General features: G+C 52.8%; 2 protein-coding genes and 2 long non-coding RNA genes across 6 annotated transcripts in view; 2 read left to right on the forward strand and 2 right to left on the reverse strand.

The window, feature by feature from the left end:
- Positions 1–845: 845 nt before the first annotated feature.
- Positions 846–4,268, forward strand: LOC105191675 (pro-resilin). The gene is made up of 4 exons (XM_025302485.1): positions 846–979; positions 1,695–2,885; positions 3,037–3,448; positions 3,767–4,268. Exons 1-4 carry the CDS (start codon positions 971–973, stop codon positions 3,922–3,924), a joined length of 1,770 nt encoding a protein of 589 aa, XP_025158270.1. The 5' UTR covers positions 846–970; the 3' UTR covers positions 3,925–4,268.
- Positions 1,985–3,080, reverse strand: LOC112589394 (uncharacterized). The gene is made up of 3 exons (XR_003113519.1): positions 2,960–3,080; positions 2,737–2,883; positions 1,985–2,055 (listed from the first exon to the last, which is right to left on the reverse strand). It is a non-coding gene; the product is annotated as an uncharacterized LOC112589394 (long non-coding RNA).
- LOC112589395 (uncharacterized) lies at positions 3,329–14,401 on the reverse strand. Its single transcript, XR_003113520.1, has 3 exons — positions 10,918–14,401; positions 3,752–3,877; positions 3,329–3,385 (listed from the first exon to the last, which is right to left on the reverse strand). It is a non-coding gene; the product is annotated as an uncharacterized LOC112589395 (long non-coding RNA).
- Positions 8,386–18,331, forward strand: part of knockout (Stork-head domain-containing protein knockout) — a 79,282-nt gene continuing 69,336 nt past the window's right edge. For 2 of the 3 annotated variants that reach the window (XM_011155219.3, XM_011155220.3), the window contains exon 1: positions 8,386–9,154. The gene's annotated coding sequence lies outside the window, so the exon portion shown is untranslated. Of the gene's footprint in view, positions 9,155–16,915; positions 18,326–18,331 lie in introns of those variants that run through there. The other variant, XM_025302484.1, reaches the window with a different exon arrangement.

Here is an 18,331-nt window from a genome sequence, read left to right on the forward strand (position 1 = left end):
CGGTATTTTAACGCGCCGACGCGACGGCACCGAAGTGTCTCTCTTTCGAGCCTACCGCCGTGCGTTTGTCAAATTAATTGCGCAATCCACCGCCACCGTCACCGCACCGGAACCAATTAAGCGTGACACATTACGTCACGCGTTTCGATTTTACGTCTGTATTACAAAGCGAGAGGGTCGAATCGAATTCAGGGTGGCGGACGCGCTCCTCTCGTTCTCGCCTCATTTCTCGATTTAATCCTCCCGTTGTTACATTAAATTGTCGAGCGAGACTACCTTTCTCTCATCGATCGTTATTTTTTTTTCTTGTTCTCGGTGAATATGCGCAATGTGTCACATTTTTGTTGCTTTCCGTCTTTGGGTTTCGCACGAGACGGGCGGTATGAAATATAATTAAATTTTTATATTTTCCCCTCGTACGTGGTAGCGCTGTGAGATACGTATCGAGGAACGTCGGAGGAACGTCGTACGCGGGACAATTTAAAGGCGCTTCGGATGATTACGAGTTAACGATTGGCGGCGCAATGCGGGACTCGCGCGATCGGTGAGATATAGAGCGCGAATCTGCTCTCGAGCTCGTGAGCGCGCGCGCTCACATACGCCGCGATCCGGCTCTTTTCCATCGTCACCGTCGATCCCGCGCAGCATCTCGTGACACACTTGCATCGAACGTTGCTGTAAATCTTGCCGATTGCACCAAACTATGATCTAGAAACGCGGATGAGTCCTGGGATATATAAAGCGGAGCGGACCCCGTGTTTGTCATTCCCTCGAGACCATCCAGTGCTGGAAGGGTGGCACCGAACTAGAAAGAGAGAGAGAGAGAGAGAGAGAGAGAGAGAGAGAGAGAGAGAGAGAGAGAGAGAGAGAGAGAGTGAGAGAGAGAGCAGGGAGAGCGCGAGTCTCCCTCGCAAGGACAGCGTAGCGGAAGTTCGTTTCTACCACCGCCGGAGAGCAGAGTGGAATCGATATGTTGAAGGTAGGGAAAACATGCGTATCCTGATCAGCCTGTGTGTAATATTTCGAAACCGACGAAGACTGTGTACTTTTGAATATATTAATTTGCTTTCTGTTTTACGGGAGATCCGAAGTCGAGAATTGGGATTAAAGGATCTATTCCGGTTTGCTACTCTATTCTGAAACTATACAAAGATAGATATTTAAATATGATGTAAATTTATTTTTTATAAATCGTATAAATTTTACGCATATGTAATTACATTTTTAATTTACGTAAATTATTATGTAAGTACGTGATATATAATAGCGATTTTATTATCAAAACATTTATTATTAATTTTATTATTAAAACATTTTTGACGTCTACTGAAACATATTTTGGACAGGTCCACTTCCATACAATTTCATCTTGTTGCATAGTTTAATAAAATTTTGTCGCACGATAGGAGGAACATACAATCCCAGCAAAACGATTATTTTAAAGTAACAGAAATTCCCAATAAAAATTCCTGCAGGCGTAAGAAAGATCCCGCAGCGACGTGTACGACGTTCTGATCGCGTAATTCAATTCGTGCGATTCGACAAGCAACGGTAGCAACTTAAAATTTCGCAAAATTTTATAAAATAATCTTGAATCAATTAAATACTAAAATTAATTAAACAATTTGATTAATCTAATTTTATAAAATTCCTCTGTTTTTTCATCAGCATGCATTACGATTCTAACTGCACAGATCACTCTAACGACGTTCATCATGACGCTGGCTGTGGCGCGTTCGGAGCCACCGGTCAACTCTTACCTACCTCCGAGGACAGGTGTTAACGGCGGTCAAACCGACCTGTCGACGCAGTACGGGCCGCCAGGTTTCGGTAACGGGGGTGGTGTTAATAGAAACGCCGGCGCAACAAGTATCAACGGGCCCGGCGGTAACGCAGGTAATGGTCCGTCGAAACTTTACGACGCGCCCGTCGGCGGAAACAACGCTGGGAATAGCCTAGACGGGTCTCGAGGAAACGGATTTGGGGGTGGCCCACCTTCTAGCTCGTACGGTGTCCCCAATGGCGCTGGAAGACCATCTGGCTCTTACGGCGTGCCTGGAACAAACGGAGGTAACGGGGGTAGTTTTGGAAACGGTGGAAACGGAGGGAGACCGTCGACGGGCTACGGCGTTCCTGGAGCGAACGGAGGCAACGGGGGTGGTTTTGGGAACGGTGGAAACGGAGGGAGACCGTCGACGGGCTACGGCGTTCCTGGAGCGAACGGAGGCAACGGGGGTGGTTTTGGGAACGGTGGAAACGGAGGGAGACCGTCGACGGGCTACGGCGTTCCTGGAGCGAACGGAGGCAACGGGGGTAGTTTTGGAAACGGCGGAAACGGAGGGAGACCGTCGACGGGCTACGGCGTTCCTGGAGCGAACGGAGCCAACGGGGGTGGTTTTGGAAACGGCGGAAACGGAGGGAGACCGTCGACGGGCTACGGCGTTCCTGGAGCGAACGGAGCCAACGGGGGTGGTTTTGGAAACGGCGGAAACGGAGGGAGACCGTCGACGGGCTACGGCGTTCCTGGAGCGAACGGACATAATTTTGGAAATGGGAACGGCAAAAGTCGCCCTAATGGCGGAAGTAACGGCGGAGGAGCGTCGAACGGCTACGGATCACCACGAGGCGGAAATGGACACGGGGCAGGCGGAATAAACGGATTCGGCGGAGGAGGATTATCTAGCGGTTACGGTGCACCGAACGGAGGTGGAAACGGTAACAATAACGGCTATTCACCTGGTGGTGCAAACGGTAACGGCGGGGCTAACGGATATCCGTCTGGAGGTCCGAACGGAAACGCGGGCAATTTCGGAAACGGTGGTGGCGGCGGTTCCAGAAACGGCGCAGGCAGTGGTTACAACGAGAACGCGCAGGAAGAAAGCACTGTAAGTATGAGAGAGATTGATGTCAGCTGTATATTCTTTGTTAAAAAGGACTAAAGCTAGAGGATTTGTCTTACCGGATGTCAATGAGGTCCCTCTAAATTGGACGAGTAGAAGAGGTGCATTGACGAGGCCTGTTCCGCCTTACTTTCAGGAGCCGGCAAAGTACGAATTTTCGTACGAGGTGAAGGACGAGCAGTCCGGCAGTGATTACGGCCACACGGAAACCAGAGACGGCGATCGTGCCCAGGGCGAGTTCAACGTCTTGCTTCCGGATGGTAGGAAGCAGATTGTCGAGTACGAAGCTGATCAGGATGGATTTAAACCGCAAATTAGATACGAGGGCGAAGCGAGTACCGGCGGATACGGCGGTGGCGGCGGGTCGAATGGTAACGACGGTTATTCTTCTGGTCGACCGGATAACGGCGGTGGCTTCGCGGATAACTCAGGATTTAATGGAGGCAGTGGCAGCGGTAATGGCGGCTATCCAAACGGTGGTCCAGCTGAGGGAAAGCCCGGCGGATTTAACGGCAGAGGCGGCAACGGTTATCAATCGGGCAGGCCAGGTGCGATAAGATTGCGGCCCGTTGTGATGGGTTATTTCAATCCTGTCTGTCAAATCGCGAATTCCAAAGGATCCACTCTCTTATATAATATCGCGCTCGAGAGAGTGCCTGACTTGTTGCTAATCTTCTGCATCAAAATCCAACACAGTTCTCGCTTTTTGCTCGAGCAAAATAATCAAAGCGACGATAGCAGACATTAATATACATTAATTATTAAAGGGATTGAAGTAATTGCAATAAAATATGCCGAGGGTGCTTTGAGATACATTCTTTATTTAGACAGATAATTTAATCGAGAATTACCTTGCATTTCCGCAGGAGGACAATCCTTTGGCCGAGGCAATGATGGTGGCTTGAGCGGCGGTGGATACTTCTCCGACGCTCCTAGCAATAATATCGGCGAAACGTTTAAAGGAGGCAGCGACAACGCTGGAAATAACAGACAAAACGGCGGTAATGGTGGATATCAATATTAAGTAGCACATAGTTGGATAGAGTTAGGTATTCTCACTTCGGGTGATTTTGCGAAAGAGAATGAGAAACGCGACCGAAGGAATTCGCTCGTTGTACGCTTATCTGCACATTTAGCTGAATACTAATATGTAAAGTCGGACAGCGGACGGCGGAAATATTTTCCTCGCGACGACTCGCGAGACATTCCGTCGTCGGCGCACGAAAAAGTGCACGAGTTCACCGCGGAGAGGTAGCGCGTTTTAGATTTTCTTTCTGATTATTATTAAAACTATATTTATTACTAGCATACTCATATCGTACTGTGTTCATAGGGCATGACTTATTTAAACGTACGTAGCAAGCTTCAGTCGAGCAAAACGAAAAAACAAATAAATGGATATATATATATATATATATATATATCGATGTAAAAGCCCCTTTTTTTCTCGCATCATTTCCTTTTTCATACGATTATTCGGCTCGATATGCCGAACAGATTTCGAAACTCTCCAACTCAAAAGCAACGTGATCACGAGATCGACGTATTGACGTATGTGCGTATGTTTATATTATATTTCCGCTTGCGAGTATATAGAGCAATTTTGCTTCTCTTACACATGTCGGACTAATTTTACACTTCCGCGACGCGCGCGCGCGCGCGTGTCCTCAAGGGGTTAACGCTTCGTATGATAAAGATTTAAATCGGCGGCTGAAACGCCGAGCCGAATGTGCAATTACGCGGCTCCGTATCCGGCTTGCGTTATATCGTGCGACTCGCTCGGTCTCGCACCGGCAGGAAGTCGAAGGCCCGCCACGTGTGAATCTCCGTGTATTAAAATGCGCGCGTTGCACCGGGCAGTTTCCCAAACGGCCCCCGCGATGTGCCCACGCCCCGAACAGAGAGAGAGAGAGAGAGAGAGAGAGAGAGAGAGAGAGAGAGAGAGAGAGAGAGAGAGAGAGAGAGAGAGAGAGAGAGAGAGAGAGAGAGAGAGAGAGAGACAGAGAGACAGAGAGACAGAGAGGAAGAGAGAGAGAGAGAGAGAGAGAGAGAGAGAGAGAGAGAGAGAGAGAGAGGTCAGATCGTAAAAGGCGAGGTGGAAGTCACTTCTGATTTCGTTGTTGCCGGGCTAACTTGCCTGGCCAGAGTCACGCCGTGAAACTCAGGACGGGAATACTCGCGTCGCCCGAACGCGAGCAAGTTGTAGGCGTGATGTTAACGTCGCCCCGCAGCGACATCAATTGTTTCGCGTAATCACTTTGGCGATTATTGCTGTGCATTTAATTAACCGCAGGGCGGCGACGCGAGTACTTGGCACTTCGCGAGATCCGGAAGTGAGAAGAGTGTAAAAACGCGAGGAAGGAGAGTATCTGAGGATGAAAAGTGCGAGAGAAGTCCGCGGGCAATCCTGGAACATGAGATTTACTCATCCGAAAGCTCGCTCGAATACGAGAGGCGGGAAGAGGGTTTCTCTTCGCTCCGTTCTCGCAATCCCGAAATGTTGCCCCCGGTGGTCGTGCAGAATTTCTCCACAAAGCTGGATATTTTTTGCGTTAGATCGATGCGCTTAATCCCGATGGGAAATGGTAATGCGGGTGAAATATTTCGTCGCCTTTGCGTGCTGCAATTTTCCCCCGGCGCGTACGTTAAAAGCGTCGTACATTTCGCAGAGCCGCGGTGTGAAATTCTCGCGCGCGCGCGAGTTCGTATACGCGCGACACATCGGCAATATTTCATAATTAGTTGCGATTCAATTTGTACAGGACGACTGTGCGCGTGTATGTGGACGCGCGCAAATGCGTATAAATATAGCGAGCAACCAGGAACAAGAGAAACAGGTTCCAGCCACGGTACCGTAGATCCTTAAGGCATCATTGAGCGAATGGTAACCAGCTGCGCCCGCTGCTCGGGATTTCACTGTAAATGTCAACCTACGGCACGTAAACCGTCTCGCCGATTTAAAGGAAAGTCGTTCGGCCGAACGCGGCGTGAAGCTATCGCTCGCGCGAAGGGCCCGGTACACGAAGAGGGTGTTCATTCAACGACGCTCGCATACGTATCCCCGGAGGATACTTTATCCTGGCGAACGATCCCGTCCTCGCGGAAATACTGGGCGTAAAAATGCCAGCAGAAACGACTCCGCACTTCCTTAACTTTTGCCGGAGAACGAGATTTATAGAGAGCCGTATAAGATGAAGAAAGGAAAAAAGGAAAGGACGAGAAATGAACGTGCGAATAAACGGAGAGGGGAATGATCTTCCGCCGAGAAGTTAGCTTAGTTTTACGCAAAGTCACGTGTAAATTAGTTTATATCGAGGCGCGCGATTGGACTCTGGCTCTTCGGTTGAATGGACAAATGATAGTAGCGATATCTTGGACGTACACGTTCATCGTTCTTCGGGCTTTTCAACGCAAAAAGGTCGGCGCGACCGCAGGCTATCCTGACTCGAGGCATGACCGTTTTAATTCCGAAGGACGAATAAAGATATTCTCGCACGCGCGCAACGTAGTCTCGTTACGCTTAAACAGAGATACTTGCTGAGCGTATTAGAAAGTTCCGGACTTTATGAAAGTACATGAGAGCCCAAGCATCGTTAATTATATCCACACTCGCGAGTGCAAAGTGGTCTAACGTCGACGAGGACGCTAAAAGCCGCCCTCGCCAGCGAGGATCGGGTCTAATTACTTTGTACGTTCTTGTGAAAACTTTTAGACTAAGGTCGACAATTTCGCCGTTGCCCGCTTCCGCTTGTCAATGGCGCCTGAAATCCTGAACCTTTCATGTATCGAGATATTTCTCTACACGTCGGCGTCGGCGTGTCGCGCTCGCTATTTTAATACGCAAATAGAAGATTGATTTTCCATGACGCGACAAAAAATATTTATATCGATCGAAAAGGGAATTTTTCTCAACGAGCGATAAAATATAAAAAATTTACTTTCCTCGTCGCTTCCTCTCTCTCTCTCTCTCTCTTTAACGCGCTTCAAGAATTAATTAATTAATTACCGTCCCTTCGTACATCCGACGATGTTTTACACATTTTTAGAATGCCATCCCGAGAAAATGTGATATTTTTCACGGTGAATAAATCCGAAATAATCGAGCCTCTGGTCTAGTAATTTTCGCACCTTTGTTGCGTGGCGCGACACGAGGCGCGACTTGTTACCGGGCAGCATTTAGGTGTTTTCGGCCATATTCGGCGATGCATCCGGGCATCTTTATGGCCCAGGACCTGCCGGTAAGCCCCGGCCGTTCTCTCTTACTCCCTCCTCTTTCGCTCTTCTCGAAACGTAATCGTTTTTGCAGCCGGTCCGGTTCTTGGCGTCACCGACCTACCGGAACGCGTCGCGTCGGGCTCGAACTGAACGTCCTACCAGAACCAGGTATGAAAACGACGAAACGGAAATTCTCCCGTGCTTTTCGTGAGCGCCTCCTGCGCGTTTCTATGCACCTGAGAGATCAACGAACCCGCAGAGGAGCGAAGTCATATTCCTCTTGTTCGAAGGTTTCGCGGCGAAATCGAGGGGACCGACATCTCGTGTAATATTCGACGAGATATCGTTTTATCAAAATATACCTTCTTCGGCTTCCTCGCGGAGGAGACCTTCCGTCGGAATTGCGCGCGGCACGTCGTTACCGCGAGCCAGCGAAAAGGTGAGGAGGCGACTTCCTCCCTAGCAACAGTCGGAAGTGAAAAATCACGTCGCTAAATCCGGATCAATAGCGAGGCGCGAAACGCAGCCGGGGCCTTCGAATTCCACGTGTGAATTCGCGGTGTGTCGCGAAGCGAATCCGCGCGATGCCGTCGCGAAGGCAGCTATTTCTCGCACGGATTTATCGAGAGGATCCCTGAGCGGATCTTGAAGGCGACTTCTCTTTCTCTTTCTCCCTCTCTCTCTCTCTCTCTCTCTCTCTCTCTCTCTCTCTCTCTCTCTCTCTCTCTCTCGAAGAGGCGCAGGACAACATATCGAAAGAAAAATCCAAAAATATCCTCGGGGCCCGTTCGTGATTCCACGCGAAGGAGAGCCCGGTTGAGATGAGCGAGCGAGCGAGCGAAAGAGAGAGAAAGGGAGAAAAAGAGAGACGGAGAGAAAGAGAGGATGGCCCCTACTCCGCGCGCTGGAGAGCAGAACCCCACCACGAACGGCGAACGCACACACCGACAGCTCGCTCGGAGATGGCAAAAGGGGGAAGAGAAACACGACGAGGAGAGCGGCGGCAGGACGAGAGTGAGAGAGCAGAGAGAGAGAGAGAGAGAGAGAGAGAGAGAGAGAGAGAGAGAGAGAGAGAGAGAGAGAGAGAGAGAGAGAGAGAGAGAGAGAGCGACGAAAAGGGAGAAGCCGAAGGAGCGAGGAAGAAAGAGGAAGCGAGAAAGAGAGAGAGAGGGGGAGAGGGGGGGAGAGAGAGAGAGAGAGAGAGAGAGAGAGAGAGCACGACACCGCTCCGAGTTTTCGGAGCAGTCAGCGGCGACGGCGGCGGCGGCGTCGCGGAGCCAGTTTCTCGTAGCTGCTTGCGCGGCGGCAGCCTGCGGCGGCGGCGGTGGCGGTGGCGGCATCGAACCGTGTATCTCTCCCCTTCAGTATGAAGCCGACGACCGTGGCAGTTGCAGCTGCTGCACCTGCCGCACCGTTCACCGTCTCGTCGTCGTCGATGACGCGCGACTGCGACGCGCGTCGCTGCCGTGGCTCGTCCTGATCGCCGCGTGCGTCTCTCCAGCGTGCGTCGTCCGTGCGTCGAGCGCGCCGACGAGTCGTCGTCTCGCCGAGGAGGATCCCTCGCGGGATCCTCGCGGGACTCAACGCGCGCGGATCGATCGTCAGCGGTGGCTGGACGCGCGAGCGGCCGGAAGGGGGAATCGCGCGCGTGATCTCGCGCGAGTCTCTCCCTTTTTTCTGCGGCTGCTTTTCCGCTCTTCCTCGTAATCTCGTTTCGTTTCATTCGTCGTCGTCAGTGAACGTCGAGATTCGTCGACGTGCTACACGTGTCCGACGCGGAGGGACGCGGTGGAGAACGTCGCGCGTGTATACGCGCCGTGTGTGAAGAAACTGGTGGTCGCGCGCGAGGAAGATCGAGAGAGGGAGAGAAAGAGAACGAGGGGAAAAGAGAGACGGAGGAGAAGAGCGTCCGAGCTAAAAGTGAAAACCCGTTCTTCGACGCGTTGATTGTCCCCGTCGGTGATAACCTTGGTAATTAGGCGACAGCAGCAAGCAGGCCACGCTACTCGGATAGAGCGGACGCTCGCCGCCGCGGCAAGGTGAGTCTCGATTCGCGTTCAAGGGTCAAGAGCGGTCAGGGCTCTCGCGCGACGCGACACGACGCGACGCGACGAGAGCGAGAGATGAACCGTTCGAATTTCGATGTGCCGGTACGTCTCGAGCGCTGCGGATCGTTCGGGTGTTCGGGAAAGATCGCGCGTCGCATTAGTTAGTCGCATAAATTAGCCGCGGCTTTAGCGCGGCTCTTTTTCGCTCGACTCGCGCATACGTAATCGCGCGTCCGATCTAGAGCAGTTTTCACAAGTTGGGAGAAAGCCCGATCTTATCGTCGCTCTGATAGATTTCACTGTCTAATTAGAAGCCAGCGGACTGCTCGTGAAAAATTTCATCTCCCGGTGAGGTAACCGCTTTGTAAATAAAACGACGCGTCTGAGAAGAGTTACGCCGGCGAAACGCCGGATGAGGTACGAGAAGCTCTCGCGCGAGCCGGTGATATCGCGCTGCGATTAGAACGAATTAAATCTGTTCGGAGGAGCGTTTCTATCGCGGTATTTGTTCTCGGTCGTTTGATTGGCACGGTATATCGTGCCGATCGACGTTTAATTGGCGAGTCGATCCGCGAAACTTGTTTTCCAACTTGTCTCCCGCTGCGTGCACCACTCGGAAATATTGCCGTTCGCGCGAGCGACAAAAGAGAATCGCCTTTCATTACTTAAAATTCATTTATCTCGGCGAATCTGCGACACGCCTCGCAATAATGCAGAAATAATAGCGTTAATATCGCGCGTCGAGCGGAACCTTCGTTAATGCCGCGACGGAGGAAAGAAAGGGAGGGAGGAGCGGGGAGGGGGAGGGGGAGGAGGAGGGCAGAAGAGAATGAGAGAGAGAGAGAGAGAGAGAGAGAGAGAGAGAGACGGTCCTTTGAATCCCTGAGAGAACCCCGAGGATGATTTACCGCGTCATCTCGTCACGACGACCGTCCCCGGCGATCTATTCGGCGGAGATCGATGGTCTCCTTTTCCGCACGAATCGACGATACCTCGACGAATCGCGACCTCGACCTCGGGAAATACGACGCGGGAATTACCATCCCAGATAGCTCAAACGGCCGGGATAATGCAACGTGAGAGACCTCGAGAGAGGCCGGAGGCGGATCGCCAGCGCTGTACGGTCGCAACAATTCTTACTAATGTGTTGCATTAATCGCGAAGTATCCCCTTCCTCTCGCCCTCTTTCGCCTCTTGGAATGCGTGGACCACGATACGCAATACGCAATTGCGTTGCTTGATTGCTTCGTCAGACTTTCGATCAGAGAGAGAGAGAGAGAGAGAGATGTGTTTCTCGAAGATCCCTGCATTACTTTGTCGCTTTTCTCAGTCTGGAATTCCAGATTTATTCTACACACACACACTCTCTCTCTCTCTCTCTCTCAGTCTCGAGATATAAATCTTTCACACAGAAATGAATTTTTATCCGCGAATGCGAAAAGTGAAATGAAGAGTGGGACGTCGTCGCACTCCCGCCCGTCATGATTTGCGCAATCCAATTTCGCGTCTCGGTGTCGTCGTAACGTTTCGCGTTTTAGCGGCTCGCGGGCTCGTCCGTCCTCGTGTTTCACGCAGTCGCAATTATAAAGCGCAACCTGTCCTCAGGCAGGACGACGACGACGACGACGACGACGACGACGACGACGACGACGACGAGGAGGACGGTCGTATACAGCGAGCGCGCAGGCATTAACTTCCCGGCACAATGCCGGGCAATTAAGCTGGATTGTTGTGTGTCCCCGCGAGAAACTCACCTAATCTAATTTCCATGGCAATCTACTTAATTATCCGGCGGGTTTCGGGCCATCTTCGGTGTCTCCGATCGTGCCTCGCTCGTGCTTGAAAGCCACACAACGGCTCGGGAAAGCGACCTTTTCGGCGCACAATACGGCGGCGTTTAGCCGGTTTATCGTTAACCGTCGATCGCGATGGTGGTGGATGAAAGCGAGCGGCGGCGGTCGCAGCCGATGCGCACAATGTTTCGCACAAAGTGGCCTCGTAACGCGGTGTGTACGTCGTTAGGTATTACAGGTAGAGGAAAATAACGCTCCGAGGAAAGGTCGCCGCGCGGGACCGACGCGCTTTCCCTCGCGCGAGAAGCGCGCCCTAGGAACGAAGAAGCGCGCCGAGAGAGCTCCTCTCGAATTTTTCACGCGGATGTGTGATAATGGCGGCACACACACCGGACGATGGAGCGCGAATACCCGTGTATGCGGAGTGGATAAACAGTCGAGTGGTAACGCGCGCTACCTCCGGAGGTTGATTGTTTCGCGCCAGCGCGCTTTTTGCCAGCGCTGGAACTTGACTTGGCGGCGGCTCGCGGCTCGCGGCTCGTTCGTGGAAAAGGCGCGCTATTCACCGTGAAATCGTTCCCGCCACGTGGGAGTCGCCGCAGAAGTGGCACAAACAGGTGAAAAACAGATAAACGCCGCACCTGCGTGTACACACAAACGCATTGTGAATGCGGTATTAATCGAGGGTACTTGACGCCCGTATAACGTCTCGCGACGAAAGAATACACGAATACACACTGAGCGGTAGCGAGCGGTAACGCGCCGATCGACTCCCGTTTCGGCGGCGGGACGCGACAGCTGTCGTCGGCGCATACGAAACGGCTGGCCAAACTCGTTTCTATTATCGTTTAATAATAATCGACGATTTGTCCGCGGAACGGGACCGGCGCAGGCGAGGAAATTGCGTAACGCCTGATTCAAGCGAATCGAATGTAAATCCATGTACCGTTCGGCGTCTTTTACGAAAGACCGACAATGCTACTACGCAGCGTGTGTGTGTGTGTGTGTATGTGTGTACTTTTACACGGGTCGATTAAAAAGATAATAATGATTAATGCGCGAGACGTTGAATTTCAGCTTCGCTGAAAAAAGAAGCGGTACTCGTCGCGCGCGCTTCTTTAATAGCGCAGCTTTTGTAAGAAAATGTAATTGCTCGGGAGAGAAAATTTGAGGCAACCATCATTGTAGCAATTATTTCGTGGATCAATGAAAACATTTCCCACGGCGGCGGAGGTGTATTCGAATTCACTTTTTTTTTTTAATTTACTCGTTTATTTGCGGGAGAAAGCCTAGGCAGCAATAACGAAGGATACCTTAGATACATAAGCTGTGCGAATAATTGATTTCACAAATTATAACGTTGTGTGTGTGAGAATGACATGAGTAGAGCAAAAGGGGGGATGTAATCATAAATGCAAATCAAATCTGCAATTATCGAAGAAACATTGTAACGCGTGTTGCGGGGATTGTTAACTCGGTGTGAGATCTACAATCGCTCGCTTATCAGACATACATCCGTAAACGCGCGGCGAGTCGCACGCGACGTAACGCGACGACTGGCTCGCGCGCGAAAAGCGGGGCGCTTTTCCGCCGCGACACAAACTCGTATCGGAAACGATACGCCAAGTCGATCGTTAAGCGAGTCGGGCGAGCGAGCGGTAAAGATTAGCGCGCGGCGCGGCTAAACGCGAGCGTGGCGGCGCAAAGAAAATTACGGTTTGCGCTGAGCACGTCGTTACACGGGGCCTTTTATGCCCGGCTCAAATCGCCATTTAGGTCCTGTTTACAACGATCCCCGAGCTACAGCCGGAGCTATGGCCCAGCAGCCGAATGGGCTTTTCACGCGTAACACGGCTCGCTCGCAAGCGGAGTTGAGTCGGTCGTTCGTTCGTCAAACGGTCGCTGTAACTCGCGACAGAATTCGCGAGCTGTAATTTGACCTATTTTCGTTCTCCTCGATTTAATCGCGCACGAGTGAGCGCGTCCGAGTGTGACGACCGAAATGTACGATTGGCGTAACCTTGGCAGGATCCTCTCCCCCATCCGTCGACTGTAATGGCGACTCGGCGCGTAGGATAGTAAAGACGATGGTATTTACGTTTCGAGTTATGGATCGTCATCTAAAACAGGCTTCACGGCTACCGTCGCGCCGTGCGGGGACAAAAACGCCGTGCGAACTCGAGCGGAAACGATGAGGGTGCATCGTCGCGCCTTCGGAGCGGCCGCGGCGCTTGACCTTCGCTCGAATATAACTGCACCGTCCCTTTTCCAGACGAACCCCTGCGGAAGCTTCGCTCTCGGCACCGTTCGATCGAGCGAGGAAATCCCGGCGGGGATCGTTGCGACAAAAGTGAGCAGCGCGATTTTCGAACACAGTACTTCAAGTATCAATCCGATTTCACACGGCTGCGCTCGCGCGTTTCTCTCTTTCTCTCGCTCTTGGTCTCTCGTGCGGTAAATTCAGCATTACATGCCGTGGTATCATATTGTGGCAATTAGAAAGCGATATCACACATGCTAATCGGATATCTCTGTAGTCGTGCCATGTGCGTGACGTGAGTGACGGGGGATAAGTGATAAAACAACGCGATTGATGATCGTGTTATTTCTCGAGGCGAGGCGACGTCGCCGTGGGAATTGGAAACTCACGCTGCGCTCGGACGAACCTCTCGGAGTCAACCGAATTCCGATCGTCGTCGTCGTCGTCGTCCGAATTGATTTTTCATGCGATCGCGCTTGAGGCAGCTCGCTACCTCAACGCTGTGCGGAGACGCTGCGCGAAGGAGTTATAACCGAGAGAATAATTTTCGAGGCGCGAGTCGAAGAAGCGAGACGCGCCGCCGCCGCCGCGCCGTCGCGGTCCCAACACGTTCGGCCTTCACGAACGATCGGTTCTTGTGTCGCGGCCGTACACGCACTTACATACGTCCGGCGTATTCTCTCGCTTATTTATAGCCGACCTTTAACAGTACTCTTACTCGGACTCGGTGGATCTTTTCTATCCCGAAGGAAAGTTGGCCGGTAAAAGCCCATTTTACGGGCGCAGGCGGCGAGTGTGCGCATCGCGCGTAATTGATCGATAGTAACTATCTTTCCGAGGCGCGCTGCGCGGCGCGAGGGAGAGACGCGCGACGTGCCGGCAGGGAGAAAATTACCGACTCGTTTATCGTTTCCTCCCTCGTACAAGGCGGCGGTTTAAGCATGCGATATATGTCCGCCGAGTAATGTAAAAATTCGAGTCGCGCCTTTTCGCGCGCTACGGGGGGAACGTAAACTTCGGACGCTGTTAATTGACGTTAATTGACTTCAAAGCGCGGAGTCGCGCGTACTCAGTCGCGCGTTGCGACTCGGCTCCTTCCCGAGTCTCGCCGAGAAGTCGAGACATTTTTACGTAATATCCGTCAAATATTCACCCACCGTGGCTTCCTCGTTCGCTGACCTTACAACCGGGACGCAGGACCGGGGCGGCGGGGGGGGGAGGGGGGAGGCAAGGAGGAGGAACAGAGAGTTCCTCGACCCAACCCGAAGTGGTAACGATGCTAAAATGGGAGAACGATCGGTCGGTTTTTCGAAGTGTCATGCGAGCGAGCGCGCGAGTGTAATCTCTCCTACGCTAAATTTCCGCGGGAAAAACAAGACCGCGGGAAGAGAGATGAGGGAGAGGAACGCTCGTCGGCGATGCACATAACCGCGCGCGATAGCGTCGAACGGCGTGCAACAGTGTTTCACTCTTACGAGCCGGCTACTTTCCAGCGACGAGACGCGTCAAAGTCGCCGTCGACGGCGTCAAGTCGATCGGTCGGGTCTTCTTCCTCTCGCGAGAAGCAGCCCGGAGAAATGTACGTGTATATGGTGTTCCCGAGTGCGAGTAACACGGCGAGAATCACGCGAGAAGTCGAAGCGGTGATTGAAACGGTGAAACGGGCGAGTTTGGGAGAAATTCTTAAAAATTCAGATGCGGAGTGATAATAATTATTGAATATAAATACGTAAATTGGACATCACACGCGTGCGCGTGGGTTCAAATTGCAGTAATGCGCGATATGATAATTCGAGGCGAGCGCGAGGAAAAGGAAGCACGAGCTAGCTAAGCTTCTCTCTTCCAATTCGATTCGATCTATTCCCGATATTCTCCGCACGAGATCTCACGAGTGCGACTCGACCGCGACGCCGTCACTATCGCCGGCGAGAGACATCGGCCGTTTATGGTGAAGCTGGAAGACGCGGCGAGGAAACTTTGACGCGCATCAGAAAGCGGAGGTCGGACAGCCTAGAGAAAGATGGCATACACATACATACACGCGCGGCTCAACTCGATCGTCGCCGATCGTCGGCGGCCGCCGACGCCGCAGCGGGGGATTTTCTAAAGTGATTAGAAATAATTGCGCCGACGTCAGCCCGTAGGCTGGAAAAGCGAGGACGCCAGTGCCGCGGTGCCGCGCACGAGCAGATCTCGCGGCTTTAATTAATTGACGCGACTCCCGTTCCCGGTCCCGGCGAGACTGCCGCCGCGCCGCGCGCGCGGTAAAAAGGCCGACCGCGGCGCGACCGGAAGTAAAAGCACACGACGCGCCGGGATCATCTAGTCGTTCTTTGAGATCTGCTAATAATGATGCGCGTTTGACCTTAGGCCCTCTTACGGTGCCGCTAATTAGAGACCGTTTCCGACGTGCGCGTCGCGCACGGTTTCGCCGGAATATAATAGCGGAGAAGAAATGTGAAGTTATATAAGCAGATGTACGCAAGGTTTCAGGTGGTCTAAAAAAGCGGAGAAAGGGGCGCGTGAGAGAGAGAGAGAGAGAGAGGGAGAGGAAAAAAATATGGACGTCGATTTTAAATCGGTGATCCAATCCGGCGCGTCAAGCTTTCAGAAGAACATTCTTCCTCCGCGGAGAAATATAAATTTCGCTACGAGGAGGGGACTCACCGGACTTCCCCCGTACATGTTCTCCCTCCGCGACTCATCCCGACCGCAGAAGACCATCGTCGGGCCGTGCGTGCGTGCAAGATGAAGACTGCGAACGCGGCGAAGAACGCCTTTATCCGCGAATTATTGGCGCAAAAAGCTGGGAGATAGCAGAATGATGGAAACGGACGGGCCGTTCACCTCGTCGACAGCGCGTGATCGCGCGCGCGCGCGCGCATTTTCTAAACCGATTAGAAATAATTATACCGGCAGCGCGGTGCGAGCCGCCGACGGCTGGAAAAGCGAGGACATTGGCATGATTCGATCTCCGCCATTCGGGCCGATTTTATTAATGCTCGCTCGCTCTCAATTGCGGCTGATGAAAATGGCTCTAATTAATACGACGACCGCGCGCGATCGTGAATCGCGCCGTTAATCGCCGCGACGTTATCAACGGCACGACCTTATCGATCACCCTCGCGCTTCGCTGCGCTGCGCTGCGCCGCGCTCCGCACCCCGCGCTAGGGTGCAGATACGCACGAAATGATAATGCTCTAGAAATCTGACTGCTTTATGCGCTTTATGCGTATTAAGTCCCACAAATGGTACGGTGCGCGTGCAAAAACACACGCGCACGCAACGCAAGCGCGCGCGCGAGCGCGCGCTCGCCTTCTCGCGTTTACCATAACGCGAATCATGCGCTCGCCTTTATCGCCGTTATTTAGCGTCGGGCTCTCGCGAGGAAACGCGAGATAAATTTTCAATCTACGAGCTACGTAATGACAGTAATCAGTCTCCCACTCGTGGCGGCTCAGCGGTGCAGCACGGTGCTTTGCATGAAGAGGAGGCCGCCTGCGCGAAATTGGCGGACGCGTGCTCGCGCGCGCGCGCGCGTTTCGGATAGATTTGAAAGTTTCAATTAAAAGGATCCGCTCGCGCGCGGGGTAACACGCGCGTCCGCTCGCGCCGGGAGTTTCTCTGAGATGGATCACGTATTTCATTATAGTGTCCACGTGTGCCGCGCGCGCACACACGAGCCTCGTTAGATCGGCGCGAGCTGTCGACGTCGCTTGCGGAATCGCGACAGAAATGGCACGAGGCTTCCGCGGGTGTCTCCTCTCCCGATCATCGGGGAGGAATGCACACCACCCGTCTATGGCTCACCCACGGGAGACGGACATCTTACGAGCCGATAATGACACAATCACACCCACTTGTCATTATTTCTCACGCGAACGCGCGAGGATTGTTCGCGAGCTTGTTTGCGCACGACAGTCGCGGACGTATCTTCTATTTCGTCTTCGTCGTCGTCGTCGTCGTCGTCGTCATCCTCCTCCTCCTCCGCGGCCTTGCGGCACGCGTCCAACACAGAAGCACAGAAAACGCAGCGGACAGACACGCGATTCTGCGTCGCCCTCCGCGGCGCGGCGCGGCGCGCGATTCCGTGAAATTCCAAACGCGAAATTCTTTTATCTGCCTGCGGCCATCTCACGCGTTTCCACGATCGCTCGGAACGACTTTCGTGATACTGAAGACGCAGCTAACAGCAACGTATAGACAACAATTAGACATGCCAGTTCTCTAAGCTCTGCGCGCTCCGAAATCGCGTGCGCTATTAAGGACGAGCAGGATCTGCCATTACGAGAGGAGAAATTTCGCGCTCGCGCGTTTTCGCGATCGCCGTAAATGTCAACTCGGCCGTCGTGGCGACGCGGACGCTGACGATCGCCGCCAGCATGTCGCCGAAAGGAGCAAGGACCGGCGACGAAAAAAATCCCGGAAGGAGAGAAGGAGAGAAAAAAGTCGGAGTTGGCGCGTAGCCCGGCGGGCGTGTGTTGCTTACGTCTAATTCGCGCCGCAGTAACGAACTTGCTGAATTCGCACGGCAACTTGCAATTTAGCGACTTTCTCGGTGCGTCATTACCAGTGATCGTGCGTAGCTGGGAACACGCGCTTACTTGCAATCTCGTGTCCGGGCAAAACGCGCTATCGCTTCGTCTCGTCTCGTCTCGTTTCGTTTGTGCGCGTGGAAAGTACGAGTTGCAATCCTGGGCCCTCCTCCCGCGTTACAAAGGACACTGGTCGATGGCGAAGACTTTCGAGCGTCGTGCTGCGTCTTGACGAGAAGGAATTCCTATTATGTGCATCATATTATGTGCATATGCAACGTTAATAATTGCACGCATGGCGTAAGCCACTCGATCGTTCAACCGGGTTAACGTTTCGGTCTTACGGAGGAGTCGGCACGACCGAGAAACTAGGACGATTCGGCAGGAACAAGGCTTGTCCGTCATCGCTGAATACACAGTGTGCACTCTCGGGACTTGGAAAGAGACGGGTGTACACTGCGACACTTGAGACTCGCTGGAGAACAGGCGAGAGGAGACTTGGCGCAAGATAGCGCAGCGGAAGACAAACCTCGAGTTCCCAACTCGCGCGAGTTCTTCACGGACAAAGTCGAGCGTAAGT

This window comes from Harpegnathos saltator, unplaced genomic scaffold, assembly GCF_003227715.2.
Source record: "Harpegnathos saltator strain DR-91 unplaced genomic scaffold, Hsal_v8.6 scaffold498, whole genome shotgun sequence".
In the NCBI taxonomy this organism is placed as follows: domain Eukaryota; kingdom Metazoa; phylum Arthropoda; class Insecta; order Hymenoptera; family Formicidae; genus Harpegnathos; species Harpegnathos saltator.

Bases quoted from the DNA above. Each gene is read 5' to 3' on its own strand.
- LOC105191675 (XM_025302485.1), top strand. The intron at 2,886-3,036 runs GTAAGTATGAGA...CCTTACTTTCAG, and splicing joins ACGCGCAGGAAGAAAGCACT to GAGCCGGCAAAGTACGAATT. The intron at 3,449-3,766 runs GTGCGATAAGAT...GCATTTCCGCAG, and splicing joins TTATCAATCGGGCAGGCCAG to GAGGACAATCCTTTGGCCGA.